This window comes from Impatiens glandulifera, chromosome 4, assembly GCF_907164915.1.
Source record: "Impatiens glandulifera chromosome 4, dImpGla2.1, whole genome shotgun sequence".
NCBI lineage: Eukaryota > Viridiplantae > Streptophyta > Magnoliopsida > Ericales > Balsaminaceae > Impatiens > Impatiens glandulifera.
Window position 1 is genome coordinate 60,702,622 of NC_061865.1, and position 21,793 is coordinate 60,724,414.

Below are 21,793 nucleotides of genomic sequence, written 5' to 3' on the forward strand. Positions count from 1 at the left end.
TCATCAAGTAAGTTGAAATATAATATTAGAATACATAAAAATATGCTCCTCATATGATAAAGAAACTTCATTTTAATTTGAAATAGCTAATGGTTATATTCATAATCTCAAATTATCGATTTGATTGTTTGTCCAAAGAAAATATCGAATTAATATTCATTCTTTTACATTCAACTACTCAATCTAAAATTCATGATTGTTGTTTCTATTTAATTTTTCGTGTTTTATTTGTAATGTTTTATATCTATAACTATATGATTATAATTGTTTTGTTTAATTATTGTTATGTAACCATTTGTGTATTTATAAATAAAATTAACATATTTTAAACAAAATTATTTATTAAGTTTTTTTCGAAAATATATAAAAAAAATAAATATATAATAATTTGAACAAGACAATAATGTTGTTTTGTCCTTTAGAAGGAGAAAACAATAAATTGAAATAATAATGTGGTTATGGGCCTTATGGCCTAATTATACTTGATGTGAAATGTGGTCGGCTTATTTAAATAAATCATTCTTTATTTAAAAATTGTTATTTTGAATTGAAATCATGTTTGAATTAAAAAAAAAACTAATGCCATGTTAGTATCACGTCTTTGTTTGTTGAAACAGGTTCTATGCAATTACTATGATTTAATCGCCTCATTTGTATTTATTGATTAAAATTATATTAATTATATAATATTTACTATTTTCAAGAGCAACCTATATTTATCCAACTATTTATTTCATTCTTTAATTATATGAATCATTATTCATAATAATAATAATAATAATATTATATATGGACTTTCTAAAATAATAAAAAAAACTTCACTTATACAAATATATAACATGAAAATACGAGTTACAGAGTTATTTTTAATCGTCTTGAACTTAAGAGGTTGATGGTCTCAAGTTCCATAATCACTAAAAACCACCTTAAGTGTCGTTTGTTCTTCTAACTATGTTGGGCAAGCTAACCAAAAAGATCGACATAACCAAACTAACTCAATCCCCTAACAACTGATGATGTCTGTTAAAATCAATCACGAGTAAAGCACAAACAGACCTAAAGCGATTCGATTTCAAATTTTGATCTCACATAACCGAAGTTAAATTACTTATAAAGTAATGACTAAATAATTTGAGAATAAAATCTCAATCTTTTAGTCTTTTATTTTATATAGAAGATGAAATATTTTTAACTATATATATTAGGGGTGGGCAAAATGAATTGATTAAACAACAAATATCGACTAAACCGAACCACTTAGTTGAAGGTCCGATTATGGATATCAATTTTTTGTAAGCCAGCCTGAATTTATTTTTTTTGTTAAAAATTAAATTATAAAAATCGAACCGAACCGACACCCTAATCCTTCCCTGGTTCAAGGAAAATAATCCTGATGTAAAAAATATAGAAAAAAATAAAACTTAATTGAACCATGAAGGAGGAGATACCTGAAACTGAGTCTTAATGTCTACTAAGAAGAAGTGTGTGTTCCCTTCCTTGAGAAGAGGGTGCATACAGTACCAATAGCCTATTATGGCCTCGGTATCAATTTTCGACCATCCTTTTTTTTTTTTCTAATATTAATTGGCAATCATTAGCCAATTTGAATGCCTTGTTCTATGGAGATCAAATAGCTTGTGATTAAATCCCTCATAAAACAAAAAATAATTTGGGTTGACATGACACTGGAATAAGAAAAAGCAAAGCTGAAAAGTAATGGAAAATGAAAGGATTATTTCTGAAAGCATCAAAATATATGTTAAGGAACAGTAGGATAGTGGTCTACTATAACATTGGCCAAATGGAGTTGTAAAAATGCAATAGTCAAAATCAATTGTTCTACCTTTCTGGCCCTTCGATCTACAAAAGAATTCGGACCAGATGATGATATCAATTCTAGCTCGTCCATAGCCTGGCAAAAGGAAAGAAATTCCTGCAGTAACAATCATGTTGCAAAACTTTTGAGGAAAAATTGAAGGCATTAAGTTGCAACAACAATATAACATGTCATTTTTTAGAGAATTTTTAATGAGAACAATAACAGGATATGGGGTCTATTCTAAAGTTCCAACATTGATAACTTTGTTTACCTTAAACTTCGCCTGTGAAACCTTGATAACTTGTATCCTGTCATCCTGAGCAACTTTTTCAGTCTACTCAGCCAAATAATAAGGAACAAAGATAAAAAATAGTGTGAAAATAAAACACAAATGTTCATAAACATCATTTTATCACATGAAAATAAGCATCATTTGTGTTCATTATAACAATTCCATCTCAAGCATGTTTTAAGCTTATTCATCATGACCTATACAATTCAATTCATGAAGCTGTAAACGACTAATAGCATGTACCATTTCTATATAATACAATGAATACGTGGAGGAGGCGAATTCCCATGAGTGAACAGAATTGGAGCCTTAGTCACAATTGGAGCACATCCCATTTGGCAAAATCACGAGTTTTACTTCTTTTAAAGCGCTGTAGTCTATGCTTTCTTTTATTCCGTTTAAATCAAGGCAAATGTTTGTTTTGTCTTGATCAAAACTTGTACAACAACTTAAGACTACGCAATCTCTTTCAAAAGTAAGCTCATTATAAGATCTCAAAAGAATGGTAATAAAGTACCAGAATATATTTTAAGGTTGGCAGTGCTAATATCCTCTTTAGTTTCGTTGGAAGAAAAAAGGCCTAATTTGCTTATTATATCCTCGCACTTGACAAATTCAATTTGGTGAAACATAAATTTCATAAATTCTAATAAATAAAATAAAGATTCAAAACATGTCATTAACAAAAACAAATCACATACACCATTTATTTGTGACAACTTATTTTCCAAAACATTAGAAATAATAATATTAGTGAGTTAACATTGATATTTGGAAAGTAAATGAAATAATTTAATTGTACAACAAACACAACAACATAGATACCAATTTAATCAATAATCTTAACTCAATTACAAAAATAAAAAATAAAAAACTATACAACCGAATTTACATGCAACAACACACCCTGCACACATTACATGATCTATCTGACACGAGAATAATAATAATAATAAAAAAAAAGTGATAAAAGACAGAGGACGGTTTGCTTCAAAATCCAGAGGAAACATATAATAATTCTGTAATAGGAATATTAATCCTATTGATCCTTCCCTGAATCATTGTTCTTCCTTGTTAAATCTAACTCCTCTGTCAATTGGAATAGTTCTCCATGATTGTGAAGACGAGGAAGAAGTTTTAAGTAAGGTACCCAAAGCCGACGAACAAGTTGCTCTAACTACCGGGTCTGTTGAAACACTCATTTTTCCCACCAACAACCCGAAAACCTGTAGAGATAAAGAGAAATTTCCAAGATGTTACATTTTCATCCATTTCTACGCGATAGAGCTTTTTTTGGAAACTCATTTGGAAAAAAAAGGTGGTCATTCTGTTGCAAATGATATGTCATTTCTTTTTTACCTAAAAAGTTTTATCTAATTCAATCTCATATCAAATGCATACAACTATCAATTTCATTTCATTGCGATAAAAAAACACTTTTAAAATAGACTCAATAACTGTTTACCTGAGCATAGTAAGTAATTGAAATACGTTGATCTTCCGAGAGAGTAAGGATGCAGCTGGACAGGTGTATCGCGTTTGCTTGAATAACCGGCCAAGGAGCATCATATGCCTGCATTTTTAGTGGTTGTAAGAAAACCACATTTTTTTAGGCCATGTTTATCTTTTTCATCGATATGTTTTAAGTGGGAATCGAACATGAGATCTTAATCTCTAAATTCAAGACTCTTACCACTTTTTTCTTTCTTTTCTACCAGGGTAAGCTTAGTGGGAATCGAACCCGAGACATTTGGTCTATTAGGGAACTTTTCCACCACTTAAGCTATCCTGATTGGGTAGAACACCACATTTATGTCTGCCTATTAGGGAGGGAGTAAGTATATATAGGATTTTCAATCAAATATGGACCTGTACAATCGATGACATATAAGTGTCAACTCTAGAAGCAAAATGTTGAACTGTTTGCCTTGCAAGGTCTCTAACAAAATCTTCATAGTCACTCCTATCATCAAAGTGGATGTTTGTTGGATTTCAGTTGTACTAAAAAATTGATTAATTACTATATGAGCAAAATTACTGATGTTTAAGGAGCATTTAGCAGGCACCTGTAATCCGAATTAAAACGATGTGAATTGGTGATAGCAACCATTCCCTCCAACTCCATTATGGGTGCAATGCTTTTTAGGGTATTCTACATCAAATTAAGCATATACTAAATTAACAGAGATTCCAACTGTAAATTGTTCTGAAAAAATAAAATGAAAACAAGATGGTTGTATTTTTTATACCCGGCAAGCCTGTCGAACAGTTAGATCGTCTTCATGAAGATGCAAAACCAAGCGTGGGAATGCAGCATGTAGCTGGATTAGTAGCAGATGTACAATAGATGTTATAAAAGAGGAATAACAATGGAATTGATTCTTTTAAAGAAATGTCAACTTTTTATAATTGAAAGGAGAAGATGGAGCACTAGATTCCTACAAATACACAAACTGAGCTGCCTCAAAGAATGGAAAGGTGAAAGTAAATGAAAAAACCTGCTCAAGATATGCCTCCCGTTGTGCTCCAACTGCATAATTGCTTAGAGCTCCAAAGGCTGCAAATGCATTGGCTCGTATTTTTGCATTCACACACATCTGTTTTCATATGATACAGTACAATTTATCTGTTAAGTATGTGCATTGCATACTAACAATAGAAGAAGCAATATATAGATCATCAACACACATTCAAATGGCTTATAATAGGGGATTCATTTTAAGGCAGACACTTTTTTTATTTAATAACAAATTAAAACAGGTCAACTAGTTTGTGCTTGAACCCATCATCACTACCGAAAGACGGAATAATAAAAAAGGCATGAGTACAGAACGATAAATCCTACTTGAAGGTTGCGAAGCCGGACAGAGAGATTGATTAGTATAGGTTCAACAGCATCATTAGGCGAGAACTCGACAACCTATGGAATGGGAATGAGAAATTCAAATAGTTTTAACGAAACAGAAGGTCAATTATTGGTGAGAGAAGACAAGCTCTTTATTCCTTTTTATCATAAAATGAAAGAGGTTCTTCGAACTAACTGTCAACAAGCATGATACAGAAGTTAGTTGAACGGATTCATCAGAATCATCGAGTAGAGCTAGTATAACACCAAGAACTTCAGCAGTGTAACGCAAAATATGCACGGATGGTATCTGAAAAAGCAAGAATTATATTCAATTATTAGTAACAAGAACAATCCTTAGAAATTAGAAGCTTTATTTCTTTTCCACACAACTATTAATCAGCCAAGTTCAACATGAAAAACTCATAAAAAGAGCCACAATTTTTCTTTCAAAGTCATCGGAATATTAATACAAATAGACCTGGGCAAACTGAAAAACCTGAACAAGTCCCCTTAAACAAAGACGCCTAACTGTAGGAGAATCATCAGATACATGTCGGCATAAGGTTTCAACCATCTCTTCCAATAAGGAACCAAAGTCATCACTGCAATATCGACAAAAGAGAAGATAGTTTAGCTTAACAGTGAAAAAAGGAGAGACAAACATCTGAATTATTAATCAGCCAATAAGCTGAGATATGACAAGTGGCCTTTTTAAGCTCAAATGGGAAAAACCTTATCAAATATTCACTAAGACAAGATATTGAGAATATAAGAAATAAAGCTATATTTTAAATACACAACAGCACAAGAAACAATTCATTCTAGGGAAGGAAACCTTGAAAACTATCAACTAAAGAATACCTGTAATGGACAAATTCTGAGACTGCTGCAGCAGCAGCTTCCCTCTGAAATCTGTGGGGACGATCCAAGGACTTACTTAAAAATACACATATGGTTGGAACCTGAAGAGAAAACCCATGTAAAGACATATCCAGATGACAATTTATGCAGTGCACCAAGTAGCCAAGACAACTACCTTCTTTTTTAATTTCCCAAAAAGGCTACCCTTTTTTTAAGTTTGTAAGTGCATTTGTTTTCTTAATAACAAGTTCAGACGTAACTCATCTTAAGCAATATAAAATATGGATGTCATTTGGTTAAAGGTTGCACTTTGTTGTGGAGCAAAAATATCATAATTGGATTTTTATTAATTATCAAGCTTTAATCTCATATCAATTACTCAATAACTATAAAACTCCTCATCAATAGTGATTTCATAAGCAACCAAGAAAAGGTAGACAATACTACCTCTTTTGGTCTTTTAATAGAAATACTGCTGGCCAAATCTCCAATAAGATTGATCCATTTTTCATTGTCATTATGTTGTCCATCTCGCGCCAAAATCTGCAATTAACATTTCTCAGATTCATATTACCTTCGCCTGTTGCAAAATAAATAACATTCTAGGAAGATAAGTAGCTGGACTCATATATTCTACCTTTCCCATTTCAAGATCACCAACACAGTCACAAAAAGCCTGAAAAGCGACTAGAAGAGCGCTAAATACACCAAGAAAAGAGGCAAATGTCAAAAGAAAATGGAATTACCATATACAAGTAGCAAATATCATCAATTGTAAAAATACAGAATTCAGGTTACCGTAAAGGTTCCTGTTGACCACAACTAGCTAGACAGTGACAACTTCCCAATTGGAGTATAAGTGCAGCTAGGACAGTAGAATAACTTTGTTCAACTGCTTTTTTCCCTATCTTTCCTCCACCTCTGCAAAAGAAACAACGAACAAATAATAAATATACAGTAGAACAAGATATACTAGTAGATACGGTTGAATCAGACCTGAAAAAAGCAGTGAGAGCAACAATAGCAGCCTGAAGGACATCATGTTCTATGTGAGAATCACTGGGATTATTAGAATCATCTCCTTTTTCCTGATCACCTTTAGGTAGGGGCATCTCATTAAGGACAGAAATGACATGCTCCAGGAACAGGAATGAAAGTGCTGTGTGTTGAGAAAATGCCTGTGTTTTAAGCAATTTGAGATGCTCAGTCATGTAGACTTAAAAGGTGCAAGTAATTTGAAATGATCTCTTGGATACAGATGAGATAGTTAGGAGATTCCAAGCAAACAGAATAAAAAATATAACCAAAATCAATGATGCAACACTATACATATTAGCAACAGAATCTAATTTTTTTTTTAATATACTAGCATGAATACAATCTATAATTTATATAATCAGTTTATAATATGATTTGACATTGCTTGACTTAACAGAAATGCCAAACATTTTAACTAATCAACAAACTCATAGTCTACCATGGAAACAACTAAATAATATTTTAAACATCATTACTTGCAGATATCAATATAATATAAAACATTGTAAATGTATTCTAGTTTATGGTCATGGCATGGGAGTTTATAAAAGACATTTAGGTAGTTAGAAAAAAAAAAGTACTAGCTCCAGAATACACTTCTATATATATTGTAGATTTTTAGCATCTCTTATTCATTTAAACAAAAGAATATAGAACATGGAAACAAATTACTGGTCACTCTATCATCACATTGTGAAGCAATATAAGGGAACTATCTAGTATCATTGCCAGAAGAGCTAGTAAGTTTCATCTTCTGATGATAATGAGATGAAACAAGTATGACTTTTAGATCTGATCATAAAAAGTTAAATGGAGCTCACATAAAAAGCATCCTGTATGGGCCAGCCACCTCGTAAGCGAGATATATCCTTTGAAACTATATCTTTTCCAGCAACAGACAAAACTTCGTTGAATACAATATTAGGACTGGTACTCTCAGCCAAGGCAGAAATCTTTTTGTAGTCAAAGAACGAAATAAAAAAAGATGAGCGGAAAAATAAAATAAAGAGTTGGATATTAAGGTACAAAGGAACAGATTTAATCAGTACAAGGATACAGCTCCAAGAGTTTCTTGACGCAGATATTTCTCAGTTACATGTACTGTGGCAAACAGTAAAGATTGGGTTGTCCTGTAAAAGAGATGCATTAGGATTTGTCTCAAGAAAATGTTATATGGTATCTTCTGTCATAATAACCTTTCTAACAAGGGGATGAGGCATTATAACACAATCAAGAGATAGGCCGGGGAATATGAAGATTCCAACAAGTGATCATAGATTCGTAGATTGTTATAGAGACAAAGAAACTGAAATTGTAATAACAGTTAGAATAGCCTGGGGGAATTTGGAAGTGTACAACAGAGAAGCCCATTGTCAGTTTCCAAATTCTTCAGCTAAGGGACAAGATAATGAAACAAACATTATCATAAAAACCAACAAAAAAAACAAAATACACTTTCTTTTTGGATATATTGATGCATTTTTACTGTAATCTTGTTTTTCGAAGCTTTACCGTTTTCTCATGCTTCTCACATGTATATCTTAAAATCGCAACCTTTGTAATTCTATTAATAATATGCGTTAGTTAAAAAAATGCATAACCAATCCCATGGAAGTACCAAAAGCTTCTCTGATTTTTTTGTGTGATTAAAAACAATAAAACATTAAAGAGAAAGAAGGTAGATATAGAACTAGACAACAAAACTGAATAAAGAACAAAAGTCAAAAGCTAACACACCTTAAAATATCAGTTTCTTTTAGTTCATTGCCCCTCTTTGTCACAAATTCGATGACTGCTTGAATAGCTCCTTCAGCTGACTGCTTGACCTTATCACATACTGCTGTTGAACAGCCATGCAGTGCAGCTACAAGCTGCAAGTCAAATAAAAATTGGGAGACTGCAGTAGATGTGAACTTCAAGAGTTTTCTATACAGTATACACATATAAGCTCACCTCATCCCTTGATAATAAGATGCATACAGAAGAGACAACCCTGTTAAAAACTTCTGATGGATCTATAGAAGCATCCTGAAGACACATCACAAAGTTGTCAGAACAATTTTTCCTTCAACTAGAAAGGAAGATGGATCAGAAATTTTTAAAACCATGTTCTTACACGTCTCAAGATAGCAATTACATCCTCCAAAGAGGACAAAGCACTATAGGACAATTCAACGTCCACACTATTACTAGAAGAAATGGGCCTTGGTAATGATAGGGATATGCTGAAGAACAGGTCAAGGATCTACAACAAAAATGAGCAAGGATATATCAGGTATTATTCACAATGATACAATAGCACCAAAACTACCATGGGAACTTGCCTGAGCGGAAATTTTTCGAACTTCAGAATTTGTATCAGCACATCTGGGGAGATAAATTACTATCCTGCCCCCCAAGCACAAAGCATCACGAGTCGGCAATACAAATGCAGCTACAATCACAAGGCAAAAACAATGTCAGTATGCAGAAAACATTAATACGAAAAGAGGAAGTTGTAGGAAATGATTACGTGGCATATTGGAGAAATTTCGACTAAAGCTATAGTCAATTGACTTGATATGTGTGCAACTTCCTTGGCAACCAAGAGTACAATATCCATTCGTACATAACATTCGGAATTTTATAAGCATCTCCTGAACTGCACGACAAGCTCTTGTTCTTTGATATTCCACTGCTGAAGAAACATAAACATCAATCTGCTTCAGAATATGCAAAAGTTGTTCTGCTCGACTTCTTCCGTCCTCTCCACTGATGATAAAAAGACCGCTGGTGAAGTTAACTTCTTCGTGATATATGCTCATATGATAAAGTCATCAATAAGCATGATAATCGGCCCATTCGAGAGTAACATTAGAAGTTGTTTTTGTTATGCTTTTCAGTTTGCATTGACATATGTGAGAGCTTTATATAAAATCAAAATTCGAAGTCAAAAGAAAAAAGAAGAGTCTCTGATCTTTTTATTTATATTTAAGTTTTAAACATTTGACCCCCATTTGAGAATTAGCTCTCTAATCTTGGGTTCACAAATGAAGACTCCTATGAAAATGACACCAATGAAAAATGAGTTGTAAATGTCTAACAATTGAAAAGATGGAGAGCTATAATTCCTTTGTAAATGAGTACCTGGTGAGAAGAATAGCACATAAAAGTGTAACCAGATTCTCAATAAGAGGATTGACAACTTCTATAGGATCATTTGGCAAGGCAAAAAAACCTAAAGTTGCCTGATAAACACCAAAATACAAATCAGAATCAGTAAAATTATTGAAACTAAAAAGATATTTGACATGTAATGCAAGGAAAACTTGTTGCACCTTTAGAATCCGGTTTCTTGTTTCAACTGTCAGTTTTGGCTCCACAGAAACTAAAGTTGTGCAGGCACTCAGTGCAAGGGCCTGAAAAACATTCACACTCAGAAAAGCAGAAAGATAAGTTCTGCACCCAGTAAAACAGATACAGGAAAGATCAGAAGCATAATATAGAGCAAAGGATACCTGGGTATGCAGAAGTTCATGACTAGAATCAGCAAGGGATTCATCTTCATCTCGGCCCATCAGAGTGAGTATAAAATCAAGTAACTGATCTCTTCTTTTCAGAGGAAAGGTTATACCACTTTCACCAGCACTGATGACAGCATGGCCTGCAAACATTATTATTATTATCTGTTTCATAGGATGGTTCAAATAAATTCCATTTCTCTTAAGCACATATTTCAACTTTGCTTTGTAAGTGACGTTTGGATTTCATGGGAATTTAATATTGGTAATTGTACCATTCCCCAAAGAAACTCAGATGCCAAGCAAAACTCTTGACAGTATTTGAAATGGAAAAGGAAATAAAAGCACTTAAAACTTGGGTTAAAGATGCAAATAAGTACCTGAACTTTGAAAAGCTACAAAATAACCTAAATTTTGTAAAAATAGTACAACAATATCCCAATGTTAAACAGTCGTCTTTGTGAAGCAATTCCCATTTATAGTTTTCATTGTACCACGGCCATCTCAATTGAAAAGGCACATTAGCAGCTATGATATGTAGAATAAATATTACAAACTCAGTTATAATTTTATATATCTGGGATAGATATAAGCTAACTCAATAATGAAACCTACAAATGAAGGCTGGATTGAAAAGACAACGGTTTAACGTTAAGGGGTATTTGTATCATTTTGATAAAGTTTGGGTCATTTTGTATATTTCTTTTCAGAGTTCATGGGATTATTTACACCTTTAGCCAAAGTTTAGAGCTTCTTTTTGGCCTTAATTCCTATGTTCAATGCTGCAAGTACTTTCAGATGCTAGACAAGGGCATCAAGTCTTTACTAAACAAGGATAATATACATGTTTAGTGGAAATTCTGTAAATCAGAACTGACAAGGGTATCAAGTCTTTACTAAACAAGGATCTGAAATGGAGGCAATTGTTACGAGGGATTAATAGGGTTAGGTTTCCTAACCCTAAAATAAGCTGGCGGGTAGACAAAACCCATGTCAGCAGTTCTATTTTTAATTCTGCACAATAAATAGTTATAAATAAGGCAGTTAGCCAAAATAAATAATTACTAATATGAAAATAAATAATTATTAATATGGAAATAAATGATTAATTAATAATGCAGTAGCCAAAAATATGGGATTGGCTGGGAAATTGATTATGGTAGCTGGTGGGGTATAAAGAAGAGATACTGATCGGAGACTAGACATTTTTTTCCAGAAACCTTCTAAGGTCAACTTCTCTCTATCTATCTTCTTCTTCCTTAATCGTTAATCTCTTACCAACTCACCTAATACTCTCAATTGCAGATTGCAATTGTGAATCTCATTCTCACCCTCCATTCTAATATATTCTCCACTTTAAATCAAGGTATCTCTCACTCTATAACTAGGTTATCAGTTTAAATCTACTTCGAGTTATATCAGCAATATACTGAAACCAGAAGCTAGGTTTGCTTGAGCAGGTTAGGTCAAAGAGCACAAACTAAAAGGATTTTAAAAGGATATAATATATTTCTCAGTACTGCAGCAGAAGAAGTCAGAAATTAGTTTGAGAAAAAAAAAACTATTTTGGGTATAGTACATGAAAATTGACAAGAAAAGGCCACAAAAAAACTTATGATATCAAGATGTCTCCTTCCTAGAGAAATTCTATTATCTCTAAAACTGTTCTTGCAGAATATGATTAAATAATCTTGCCAGTAAGCAAGAAGAACGAACTAGCAACCTGTTGAAGTAATTCTACAGACCTAGCAAATCTATGGCTGTGATAACAGCCTGCTTGGCTGTGGGATGACGCACATGTAGAAGCCTTGAGAGCATATTGGTCCCCTGAAACAGAAAACAGAAGTTGTTAAGATTTTTCACATTTAAGATGAGCTATATAGCAAGAAATCTGATGGCAAGTCATCCAATTGTCAACTATAACACACAAAAAACAGACAAAATTTTATCACTCAAGAAATATGATTTTTTATTATGTAAAGCGATAAGATAATATTCAAGCATTGAGCCAAATAAGCATTGCAGCTGATAGTTTGTCAAAGGACAGCAGTTTATTTGGGCTATTTTCCTAGAAAAAAGGGATTGATTATGAAAATAGAAAATCCCAAAGTGAACTTCTAAATTGCAGAAACCTGAACAGTAAACCACAGAGAAAATGTCAAATCTACTCCTGAATTTGAGAGAGATATTCAAATATACCCTTGAACCTAAAATCGTACAAAAAATACCCTGGGACTTGCATGAGATATTGCTCATATCCTTGGAACTTTGACTAGAAATAAATATACCATTTTTCCACACAAAAATTAAGATGTCCGTCAAACTCTCTCATCATACGTTCTGTGGGATTAAGAACGAGATAGCGATAATTGTGAAAGAATAGGATAGGAATCAAGAGACTTTCCGATAGAACGGGGTGAGAGTGTGAAACGCATGAGACGAGGAGAGAAACAGACTGAACTACTATCTTCTTATTCATCATTATTCAATATTGATTACATTGGCTAATAGTTGTTTATGTTTTTCTTCTCTCTTCCATATGAAATTCTTTAAACGCATCTTGCGTTTTTTTTAATGAAAAGTTTACATTTAAAAAAAAATCAATACTAACTATCTCTAACCATACACGTGACATATTCCATGTAAGCTCCACGTAGACAACATATCTCCTCTCTCTTCCACATCGTCGTCTCTTAATTTTGTTCTCTCTCTGCTATCTCTATCTCTCATTATGGGAAGCTCAACACCTCTCCCGTCTCTTCATTCAAATACTTGCATCTTTGGAGAGCATCTCACTGTCAGCTACTTCTAATCACTTGCAAATGCACCTAAATAGAACAATTTTGGGTTCTAAAATGTATGTTCAGATTTTAGGCCTTCTTTAACAGAGCCTAAAAAGTTGACTCTATCTAAGTTAATTAGTTATATCAGCATGACATAATAGGAGTTTTTATTTTTTATTGATCAAGAAGAACATGGATCTCAAATGTGTAAATATGTAGTCACCCCAATTAAGTAATAGCATTTTAAGGACAACAAAAGCCATCAAAATTGCAATATCCAGATAATAAAACCACAATAGTTTTTTCGCCAAAAAAAAAGCCACAATAGTTGTCATGAGTAGCAAGGAAGACAGTAATTTACCACAAGTGCATCAATTCTGGCCTCTATTACAGTTGATGGGGCATATCTTGCTGCATAACCATACATCAAGGCCAATGCAGCATGTATATCGTCAGAGTCATCCATTTTAGATTTGTCAGAGAAAAAGGAGAGTAATCTGTGGCACAATAAAACATGGTTTCCAAACAACGACAGATAAGAAGGCTCTCTTGGTTTTAGTAAAAAATAGATGAATATATATATGCTTGGATATAAATGTAAGGAGAGACAGACTGCAAGAACCTCTGGAAGATGCTTTGTCCAACATTGTCGAGAATGTCTTTAAGTTTCTCCAAGACCGTATCCAGGTGGGATGCCGCAACCTACAACTCATGAGTTCAAACTGATTATACATGGTTAAAATAGGCAGTGAAGAGGAGAGAAAGGGAGAAGGAGAATACCAGCCCCATGCCTTTTGCTAAACCAAGTCTATTTGCTGGGATAGCAATATTAGCATGTTTATACATCCATTCGATCTTATGATGTACATAGTTTCTGTCATCAACTTTCTGAAGAAGCATGCCAAGACACCTGAAGAGAATGAGGGTAGGACAGGGCATCTAAGTTCTATCAATCTTCAAATATTGGGAGTTAATGGAGTGGAAACATATTATAGAGGATAAACTGTTAGTAGTTTTCAGGTTTCAATACATATTATTTATGTGAGATACAGAACACAATGCACTCAAAGCATTTCATAATTGCTTAAACACAAAGAAGGATGTTATCATCTAATTCAGGAGTAGTAACCTTCTTGTTGTGTTTTTCATGTTTGTTATATGAGTAATATCCTTTGAGTTCAACCACCAACATGTAAGAGGAGAAATTTAATAAAAGAGGAAAGGAAAATTGAGCATTAATACCGGTGAAGTAGAGCAGAGTGCTCGTCATCAGACATATACAAATTATATTGCTGAGCAAAAGAATTTCCCAGAGAAATAACCCAATCACGATCCTCCGTCACATCTAATGACTCCTTTAGAAACTGCCACAAAATAGATATCATTATATCCATGTGCCAAGCCAAAGTGTTACAAAAAAATCATAAGATTAACCAAATTGATTATTCTAGATTTCAGAAATTATGAATCAGTAAAAATAAAGGCTTTGAAATATATTTTCAAGAGGATAGGGCTTAACAATCTTACATTTATTATCATGTCATCCCAAGTTTCTTGATATGAAGGATCTTGCTTTAGGTCTTCTGTGTCACTTACATAAGCTTTCATTTTGGGAATCTAGATACATAAAAAAACATTTGATTGGTGGTGGTGACAAGAAGCTAGGACTTTGTACAGAAGGAGATTTAAGATAACCCCGGGAATAAATAGACATAATTTTCACATAATACAAGAACCATTTTGCAAATTTCAAAACTCAAACCTAATACAGATGAAAAAGAGAAAAGAAATGTCCAAGGCAAATGCATTTATGTATATCAATAATGCCTTTCAAAATGAAGAAAATAAGATTTTTTTCAGGATATATCTAGAACCAGCAAATCAGAAGAAATATTGCAACGTAAAATAATAATCTATAATATGATCCCAGTTCCAGTCCTGATTCGAATTATTAAGCTCTAATCTCAATTCAAATTCAAATATTTATCTTACCACTCAGACATTATTCAAGCAAAGGGATTAGCAAATAAATCATCATCTAATGTTGGTATGTTATAGACAATATGCCAGTTCAACAGGAAAAACAAGATATAAAGTCACTCAAGAATATTCCTTTGTACCACTTGTCAAATCATTATTTACAGGATGGGTAATTACAAGTTTGCAGCAGTTATTATTTTTTTGAAAGCACAAACAAGCAATATTCCATATAAAACAGCAAGCAGAATCCTTTACCTCATCTTGCCAAAATGAGCTGATATTTTTTGGAAAGAGTGATCCCAAATGGCATAGCACCTACAGATAAAGAAGAAAGTCGATGGAGACAATATGCTCCGTAACCATATGAAACTGAAAAGTGGAATGTAGTACTAAAGAATAATTTATAAACGAATATCAACGCACTGTCAAAATGTGAGTAGCCTGCTGCTCCCTGGCAAGAGGATTACACAGCAGCACCAGCAAGCGAGCAAACAGTTCCTGCGTCGCAACATCATTTAGTCAGATAATGGAGCACCATTTATAGAGTAGTAGTTACGCTCAAAGTACCCTAACAAGGTTTCACCTCAGGGCGTGGAATATCACTTCGAGTTTTGCATTCTGAAAGCATCACATTACTATATGAAGATTTATGTTTATATAACTCTGCAATGCATCTACATACCTGACAAATGACAGTTCATATTTTATTTACAATGATAAAAGTACATTCAGAAACAAAAAAATTCAGATAGATAGAAGTATGATAGTCTACTACTGAATCAAACTTCCTGTATCAAAAGATATGAATTTATTATAGTCTACTACTGAATCAAACTTCTTGTCTGATGAGGAAGTCTAATGCAGATGCATACTGTGGCTATGGCACCAGTATAAGCTCGCGGTATAATCATCTTCAACAGGAAAGGCCAGAGGACATGCTGCAAATATTCATAGCAGATTTATCAACATTTGGATATGCCATGGTAGAATACTTTGGATTCTATGGAAAAACATATTCTGTTAGAGACTGTAGCTAATAGAGGGAAAAGAACGGTTCTTTGCATGATTTTGCAAGCAGGATCCAGGCTTACCTCCGTTTCTGGAATCGTAATTGTAAGTAGAAGAAGACCTTTCTCACAAATAGCTCGTAATTCTGTAGGATTAACTGGTCCAATCTTCACCTAAGAAAACACCCAAATACTTATGAACCATAAAGATTAGGTTCCTAAAGAAATAGACTCAAGCTTTTATCCTCAAGTAACCATGCTGATATGCTAGAAAAAATATCATATGTAAAACAAGGATCAATGCAAAAACAATGTAGAACGTCATCCAATGACATTGCTTTATTTGTCCTTCCTGATATAGCTCAATAATCTCTATAAACCCCTGTGTTATTTGACTTTTCTTACCTTGTTTTTTGTAAAAAGTGAACACTCTTCATGTTCACGACTTTTTGTCTATGCCATAAAAGTTTACCTCCTTTAAAAAGAATGACGTTTCTTTGTAGAATGCATAAGAGGAAAAGACTAGGAAGTCAAGTAATTAACACGCTAAATTTGGTCAGGTAAAAACCTCGTATCTCTTGGATGATAACCCATAAGAAGGGCCAGTTGATTTATAAACTTGCTTTGAGTTTCCAGCATCATTTCTCTCCTCATTTGACATAGCAGAGTGGCGCACTAGATATTCGACAAACAGCTCTCCTGAAGTACCCATCAAGTAACAGTTTGAAGCCATTACTACAATCAACTAAAACAAAAGCATTGAGATTGCAAATTAGTACTATTTGATAGGAAAACATGTAATAACATTCTAAAAAGATCAAGAAGTTCATAACATGCCTCAGAAAGAGCTTTCCGCACAGCCAAACTCTGCTCATCTAATAAAAAGGTCACGACTTCAATCAACAAAGGCCTTTTGTTATGCCAAGCTTCAGTCAACCTCCACAATGATTAGAAAATCAGGTCAAAACAAAAAGACTTCAGTAGTATGTGACAGATCACAGGAAAGAAACAGACCTTGGCAATAGATGCTTTAATACACAAAGTGCACCAAATGTTAGAGGTTCTTCTTTTAGCCTGCATTTCTGATAATAATACAAATTAGGACTACTATGAAAACAAAATGTAGTACAAATTACAATTCTATGAATGTGTGGTTTGAGGGCATGGTGGTCATTTTTATATCCTGAAAGAATTCATCAAAACTTCTATATCAACCCAAATCCTTCATCCCCTTCCTCTCCAAGGACCCCCTAAACTACACATGAATATAAGAAGTAATATAACTAAATTTACATGAACTAGTAGAAACATGTTCAGCACAAAAAAAAAACTAGGAGAAACATAAAAAAGGAGAAGCTTCACATGATGCGACTACTTTGATTTGATAGGAATCTAACACACTTCTTCTTTGTTAATGTTTTCTCATTTGTTTCTTTTCTCATAACTCAATTTAAAACCTTTTAATACAACATGACCCTCTTTTAAAAAAAAAAATAGGAGAAACGTCAAAAACAATAAAAGGATAACCAAGTCTTTCATAACTGCAGCAATTTATTATAAGTTCTAACAACAGCAGCTTTAATGCAGTTATATTACATTTACCCAATAGTCATGCAGTTAATTAGTTCAACAAAGAAGATCAAGTATGTTCCTTCTCAAGCATGTACATGGAAGATATAACAGGAACTAATTGACAGCAATAAATTGAAAAAAGGTGACACTTAAAGAAGATCTTTAAATGATACTAACATTCAAAAGGAACACAAACAAATCTTCAGGGTACACCAAGCCAACTGTCAGAAAACAATGCTGGACCTCATTGTATGTCTGCAATAAAACCACATTGCAGATATTTATGAGTACATTCCAAGTCAAAAAGGAACATCAAGACATGCAAGCATCATAAAGAAAATATATTGCTAAGGTGAAATAAATTGCATTTTCTACATTGTAACAGTAGATGACACAATGTTTCTGCTTTCTTTGTTAATCTACTAGATTGAGCATGAATCTGAAACAACTCCAGAACTGCAATCATAAGGAACAAAAGTTTTGCTGCTCCAACACTAGTATGTTTTCAGTATCACAATAAAAGAACTAATGCATGGCACAAAAGAAAACCTTCAGTCCAAGCGAGAAATCTGAACAATCTTTTCCATCATTCTGAATGCAAACAACTGGAAGAAGAGTAGAAAGAACAACTGTGAGGTCCTGCAACATCATTGCAGAAGAGATTTCAGACAACAATGCTTCCGTTTACATATCTATTTAAATAGCCAAGAACCAAAGCATGCTCAAGGAATAACACCAAAGTTCTAGAGATGTGGAAAAGAAACTCAATTAAAGATTCCATCTGCATATCCTACTCCTTTAAACAAAGATCAAATCTAATGATGACAAAGTACATAATCATACAAGAAGATGATACTTGCCTCAAAATCAAGCAAAGGAGGACCGCTTTCAGATAGTAAAGATGCACTAAGGAGATTGTGAAGCGCACATGTTGCCACTAAGGCACTTTCCAAATCTTTCTTGTACCTGACACAACATAAACAAACAAACAAAAAGAAGAAAAGGTTCTATAAGTTCAGAATCCCATTTTCCATCCATGAGAAGAATCATCTGCATCCCCTCTTCTAGCCTAGTGGCAACAAGAGGTGGATATCCCCCAGGCCTCCATGAGGTTCTGGGTTCGAGCCCGTCAGGCGGCATGTTCTGCGCCTGGTTAATTGGTTAAGTATGTTTGCGGGCTATGTACTTAACCCGCGGGGATTAGTCGCACTCCATAGGAGTAGCGGAATCCAGCGTTCTCAAAAAAAAAAAAAAAAAAAAAAAAAAGAATCATCTGCTTATAAAGTGTTGAACCAGGTCGGCAAAGACAAATATGTAAGCATATTCAATGGGAGAGTCCCCATATCTGAATAAAGCATCTTATATTGACTATTTCTTACAATTCCAATATAGTAGGAATAATTCTGGGTAGGGCTAGCTTGAGTTGTGTGCGAGTTATTAGACCAACCATTTGCCCCAAGGCCTCCACGGTAGATGTGCGGACCTATTATGAAAAAACTAATTAGGTCTTATCAAAGCATGTATAACACAATCTTCACTAGATCATTTCAATATCAAATTGGAGGTGCAACCTAACAAAGAGAACAGAGGAAGAATGTGGACATAAGAAGATGAAGTGAGTTAAAGTTCAATTGATCCCTAATATAAACCACCCTCCACATACAAACATCAAAACAAATGAAGTTCCATTTTATTTTTCATTCATGGAGCAAAAAAAAGATAGGATAAAGTACCTCTCAAAAAGAAAAGAAAAAAATGATAATTTATTATGATTATATACTGTATTTTACTTTTTCAAAAATTATATACTGTATTTTAAATCCAATTAGTTTAGTATTATTATTTAGCACATCCTGTAGCATCTTATGCTTTTAGGTGACTAAGTAACTCATTTTGGAAACTTTGTTTTTCAGATTTCTCATTTATATCTGGATTCAGTTTCAGAAACATTTGGAAACTGAAATTATACACTGTTAAGTAGGTCTCATAGCAGAAAATGATAAAAGTATAAAAAATGAAAGAAAAAAACAACTACTTAACAATCATGTACACCTTTAGTTCTCGTGAACCTGCCCAGACTCTCAATAAGAGCTCGAATGCAGAATTCAAGAACGACCTGAAATATGTGACACAATATTAAAATAAGACATTTGTGAAACCAACAGGAGAAAGATAACTGAATTATAATTGATCTCACATTATGTCACTGTCAAGAAGTGAAAGCAGAGGGAAATCCACACCATACTGCCAACATGCTTGGCACCAACACTTGAACGCTGGCACATATGTAGCTATTAATTAGGCAGGCACTTCAAATACAGGTCTATATTTTGTACTCATAACCAGCATACATTGATAAGTACAAGTTACATAAGAAAAAAAGAGATATTGTAGTTCAGGAACTCAATTAAATAGAGCCAGTTAGTAATGTGTCTTAAAGATGCCCAGTAGTTTCAGGTTATCCATTAATGAAAGCACTGTTCATAAAAAAAGGTATGAAGAGTATGATCATAGAAACTTTCCAATCTCAGCAAAACAACATTGCAAACACTAGAAAGTAATCACATGACTCCCTTCATATCTCTCGTAAGTCATGCCTCATGAAAACATGGGAATGCCAAATACCTAAGGAAATATGTTTTAGATGATAACATAAAAACAAAGCCCATTCAGATCTACCATTGACTTCATCTTTTTACAGGTCAGAAAAACACAAAGACCACTCATTATACTACTCATAAGCTATCAATGGTTTTCACATTATTTCACTTTCCTTTAAGATAATCAATTACAGAATTAGAAACAACAAAAGTTTGCAGCACGGTCCATTTTTAAGCCTGAAATTAGAAACCAGTAACGCAAGATACCATTTGCAAAAACAGGCCTGTGGACTTCCCGTACGTTTCCTAGAACTGGAAGAACTCTGGAAAGTACACTTTTCAGTCGAGGAGTGAACTGCAATGCTTCAGTTAACAAATAAAGATCAGTATAAACCTCGAAATCAAGCAGACAAACAAGAATTTCAAATTGATGAAGACATGGTTTGGGATGTTTAACCATCAGCTAAAGCAAAGTCAGCAAGAGTTTGGACCATAGCAGGAAGCGCTGAAGTTGACCCTGAAAAGTGGAGAAATATTTCTTCCATCATCTGTACAAAAACATGAAAAGAAATTTACAAGGTCAACAATAGGTCTCTGACAAAGTAGGCTGAGAGACGTTTTCCTCTTCCACAGGTAATAGAGTTCTAAAGAAACTTATGTAACTAAGAGGTACTGCATGAACCCATGTACTTAGTAAATGGAAATGTCTAATACCACAACAAAGACATAGAAAACAACTTTTTTCTGACAAGTGAACTAACTATAATTATTCTTAGTATCCTTTCAAGTTGCATATTAAGTTAATTCCTTCCTTGCCATGGAGTGCAGATTTTGAATACAAAAGTTCTTCTACTACTTTAAAAGAATGGTAGACCTCACAAAGTACAAGAAAGGGGAAACCAGAAAAATTCACAAATGCTGTATATTTTGTTTTCAACCTTCTACCTAACAATAAAGACACTTTTTGTCATGGAAATATGGACAAATATAATGGAGACATGAAAACTTCTCAAGAGACTTAACAACAACGCACCAGGTCTGGCAAATGTGAACCAATTGAAACGAGGACACTAGCTGCAGCTCTTTGCCAATCTACATTAAACTCCTGCAAAATGGGTAACTTAAGTTATGTTTGTGTTAAAAAATGTCAATAATCCAAATCAAGTAACCTATATAGTTTGTTAGATCTTCCCATTTCATTGTCCAATTTCAAATTCAAGTTTATAGATGTCAATATATAAGAGTTTAAAACACATGGAAAAAGCACTAATTGAACCTTGGAGGAGATCATTTCAGCTGTTGCAATCTTCGCAACCTTTCCCATATAAGAAGTATCAATTTCAATTTTATCCAATGCACCAATTGCCACAGCCATTAGTTGAAACAACCCCGCCATATTCCCAAATCGCTGAAATATTTTCCAAATCAGAAAAATCGCAATAACTTCATTCCACCTCTAAAACAAACAAGGAAAAAAAACAATACTCTGCGTC

General features: G+C 33.6%; 1 protein-coding gene across 2 annotated transcripts; it reads right to left on the bottom strand.

Annotated features, from left to right (window-relative positions):
- Positions 1-2,958: 2,958 nt before the first annotated feature.
- On the bottom strand, positions 2,959-21,730 carry LOC124936884 (protein SHOOT GRAVITROPISM 6). 2 transcript variants are annotated; one of them, XM_047477413.1, is made up of 48 exons: positions 21,577-21,730; positions 21,334-21,405; positions 20,758-20,848; positions 20,568-20,663; positions 19,898-19,976; positions 19,753-19,816; positions 19,080-19,183; positions 18,561-18,666; positions 18,250-18,339; positions 17,878-17,955; positions 17,143-17,210; positions 16,966-17,065; positions 16,697-16,873; positions 16,213-16,302; positions 15,994-16,059; positions 15,705-15,803; positions 15,545-15,619; positions 15,377-15,436; positions 14,669-14,758; positions 14,384-14,505; positions 13,922-14,051; positions 13,764-13,843; positions 13,503-13,638; positions 12,104-12,185; positions 10,356-10,501; positions 10,176-10,256; positions 9,985-10,085; positions 9,371-9,609; positions 9,183-9,292; positions 8,975-9,103; positions 8,812-8,886; positions 8,596-8,729; positions 7,916-7,988; positions 7,680-7,811; positions 6,817-6,998; positions 6,619-6,741; positions 6,458-6,518; positions 6,268-6,363; positions 5,821-5,921; positions 5,456-5,561; positions 5,153-5,266; positions 4,957-5,031; positions 4,610-4,708; positions 4,361-4,432; positions 4,178-4,263; positions 3,981-4,074; positions 3,577-3,684; positions 2,959-3,337 (listed from the first exon to the last, which is right to left on the bottom strand). In XM_047477413.1, the coding sequence occupies exons 1-48, from the start codon at positions 21,694-21,696 to the stop codon at positions 3,170-3,172; spliced, it is 4,980 nt and encodes a 1,659-aa protein (XP_047333369.1). In that variant the 5' UTR covers positions 21,697-21,730; the 3' UTR covers positions 2,959-3,169. The 2 variants fall into 2 exon arrangements, with proteins under 2 accessions (XP_047333369.1, XP_047333371.1); XM_047477415.1 differs by lacking the exon at positions 21,577-21,730 and having other exon boundaries at positions 20,568-20,655; positions 21,334-21,350.
- Positions 21,731-21,793: the final 63 nt, after the last annotated feature.

Bases quoted from the DNA above. Each gene is read 5' to 3' on its own strand.
- LOC124936884 (XM_047477413.1), bottom strand. From the start codon at position 21,696: ATGGCGGGGTTGTTTCAACTAATGGCTGTGGCAATTGGTGCATTGGAT. The intron at 5,922-6,267 runs GTAGTATTGTCT...TTTTCTCTTCAG, and splicing joins CTATTAAAAGACCAAAAGAG to GTTCCAACCATATGTGTATT. The intron at 4,264-4,360 runs GTATAAAAAATA...AATTTGATGTAG, and splicing joins CTGTTCGACAGGCTTGCCGG to AATACCCTAAAAAGCATTGC.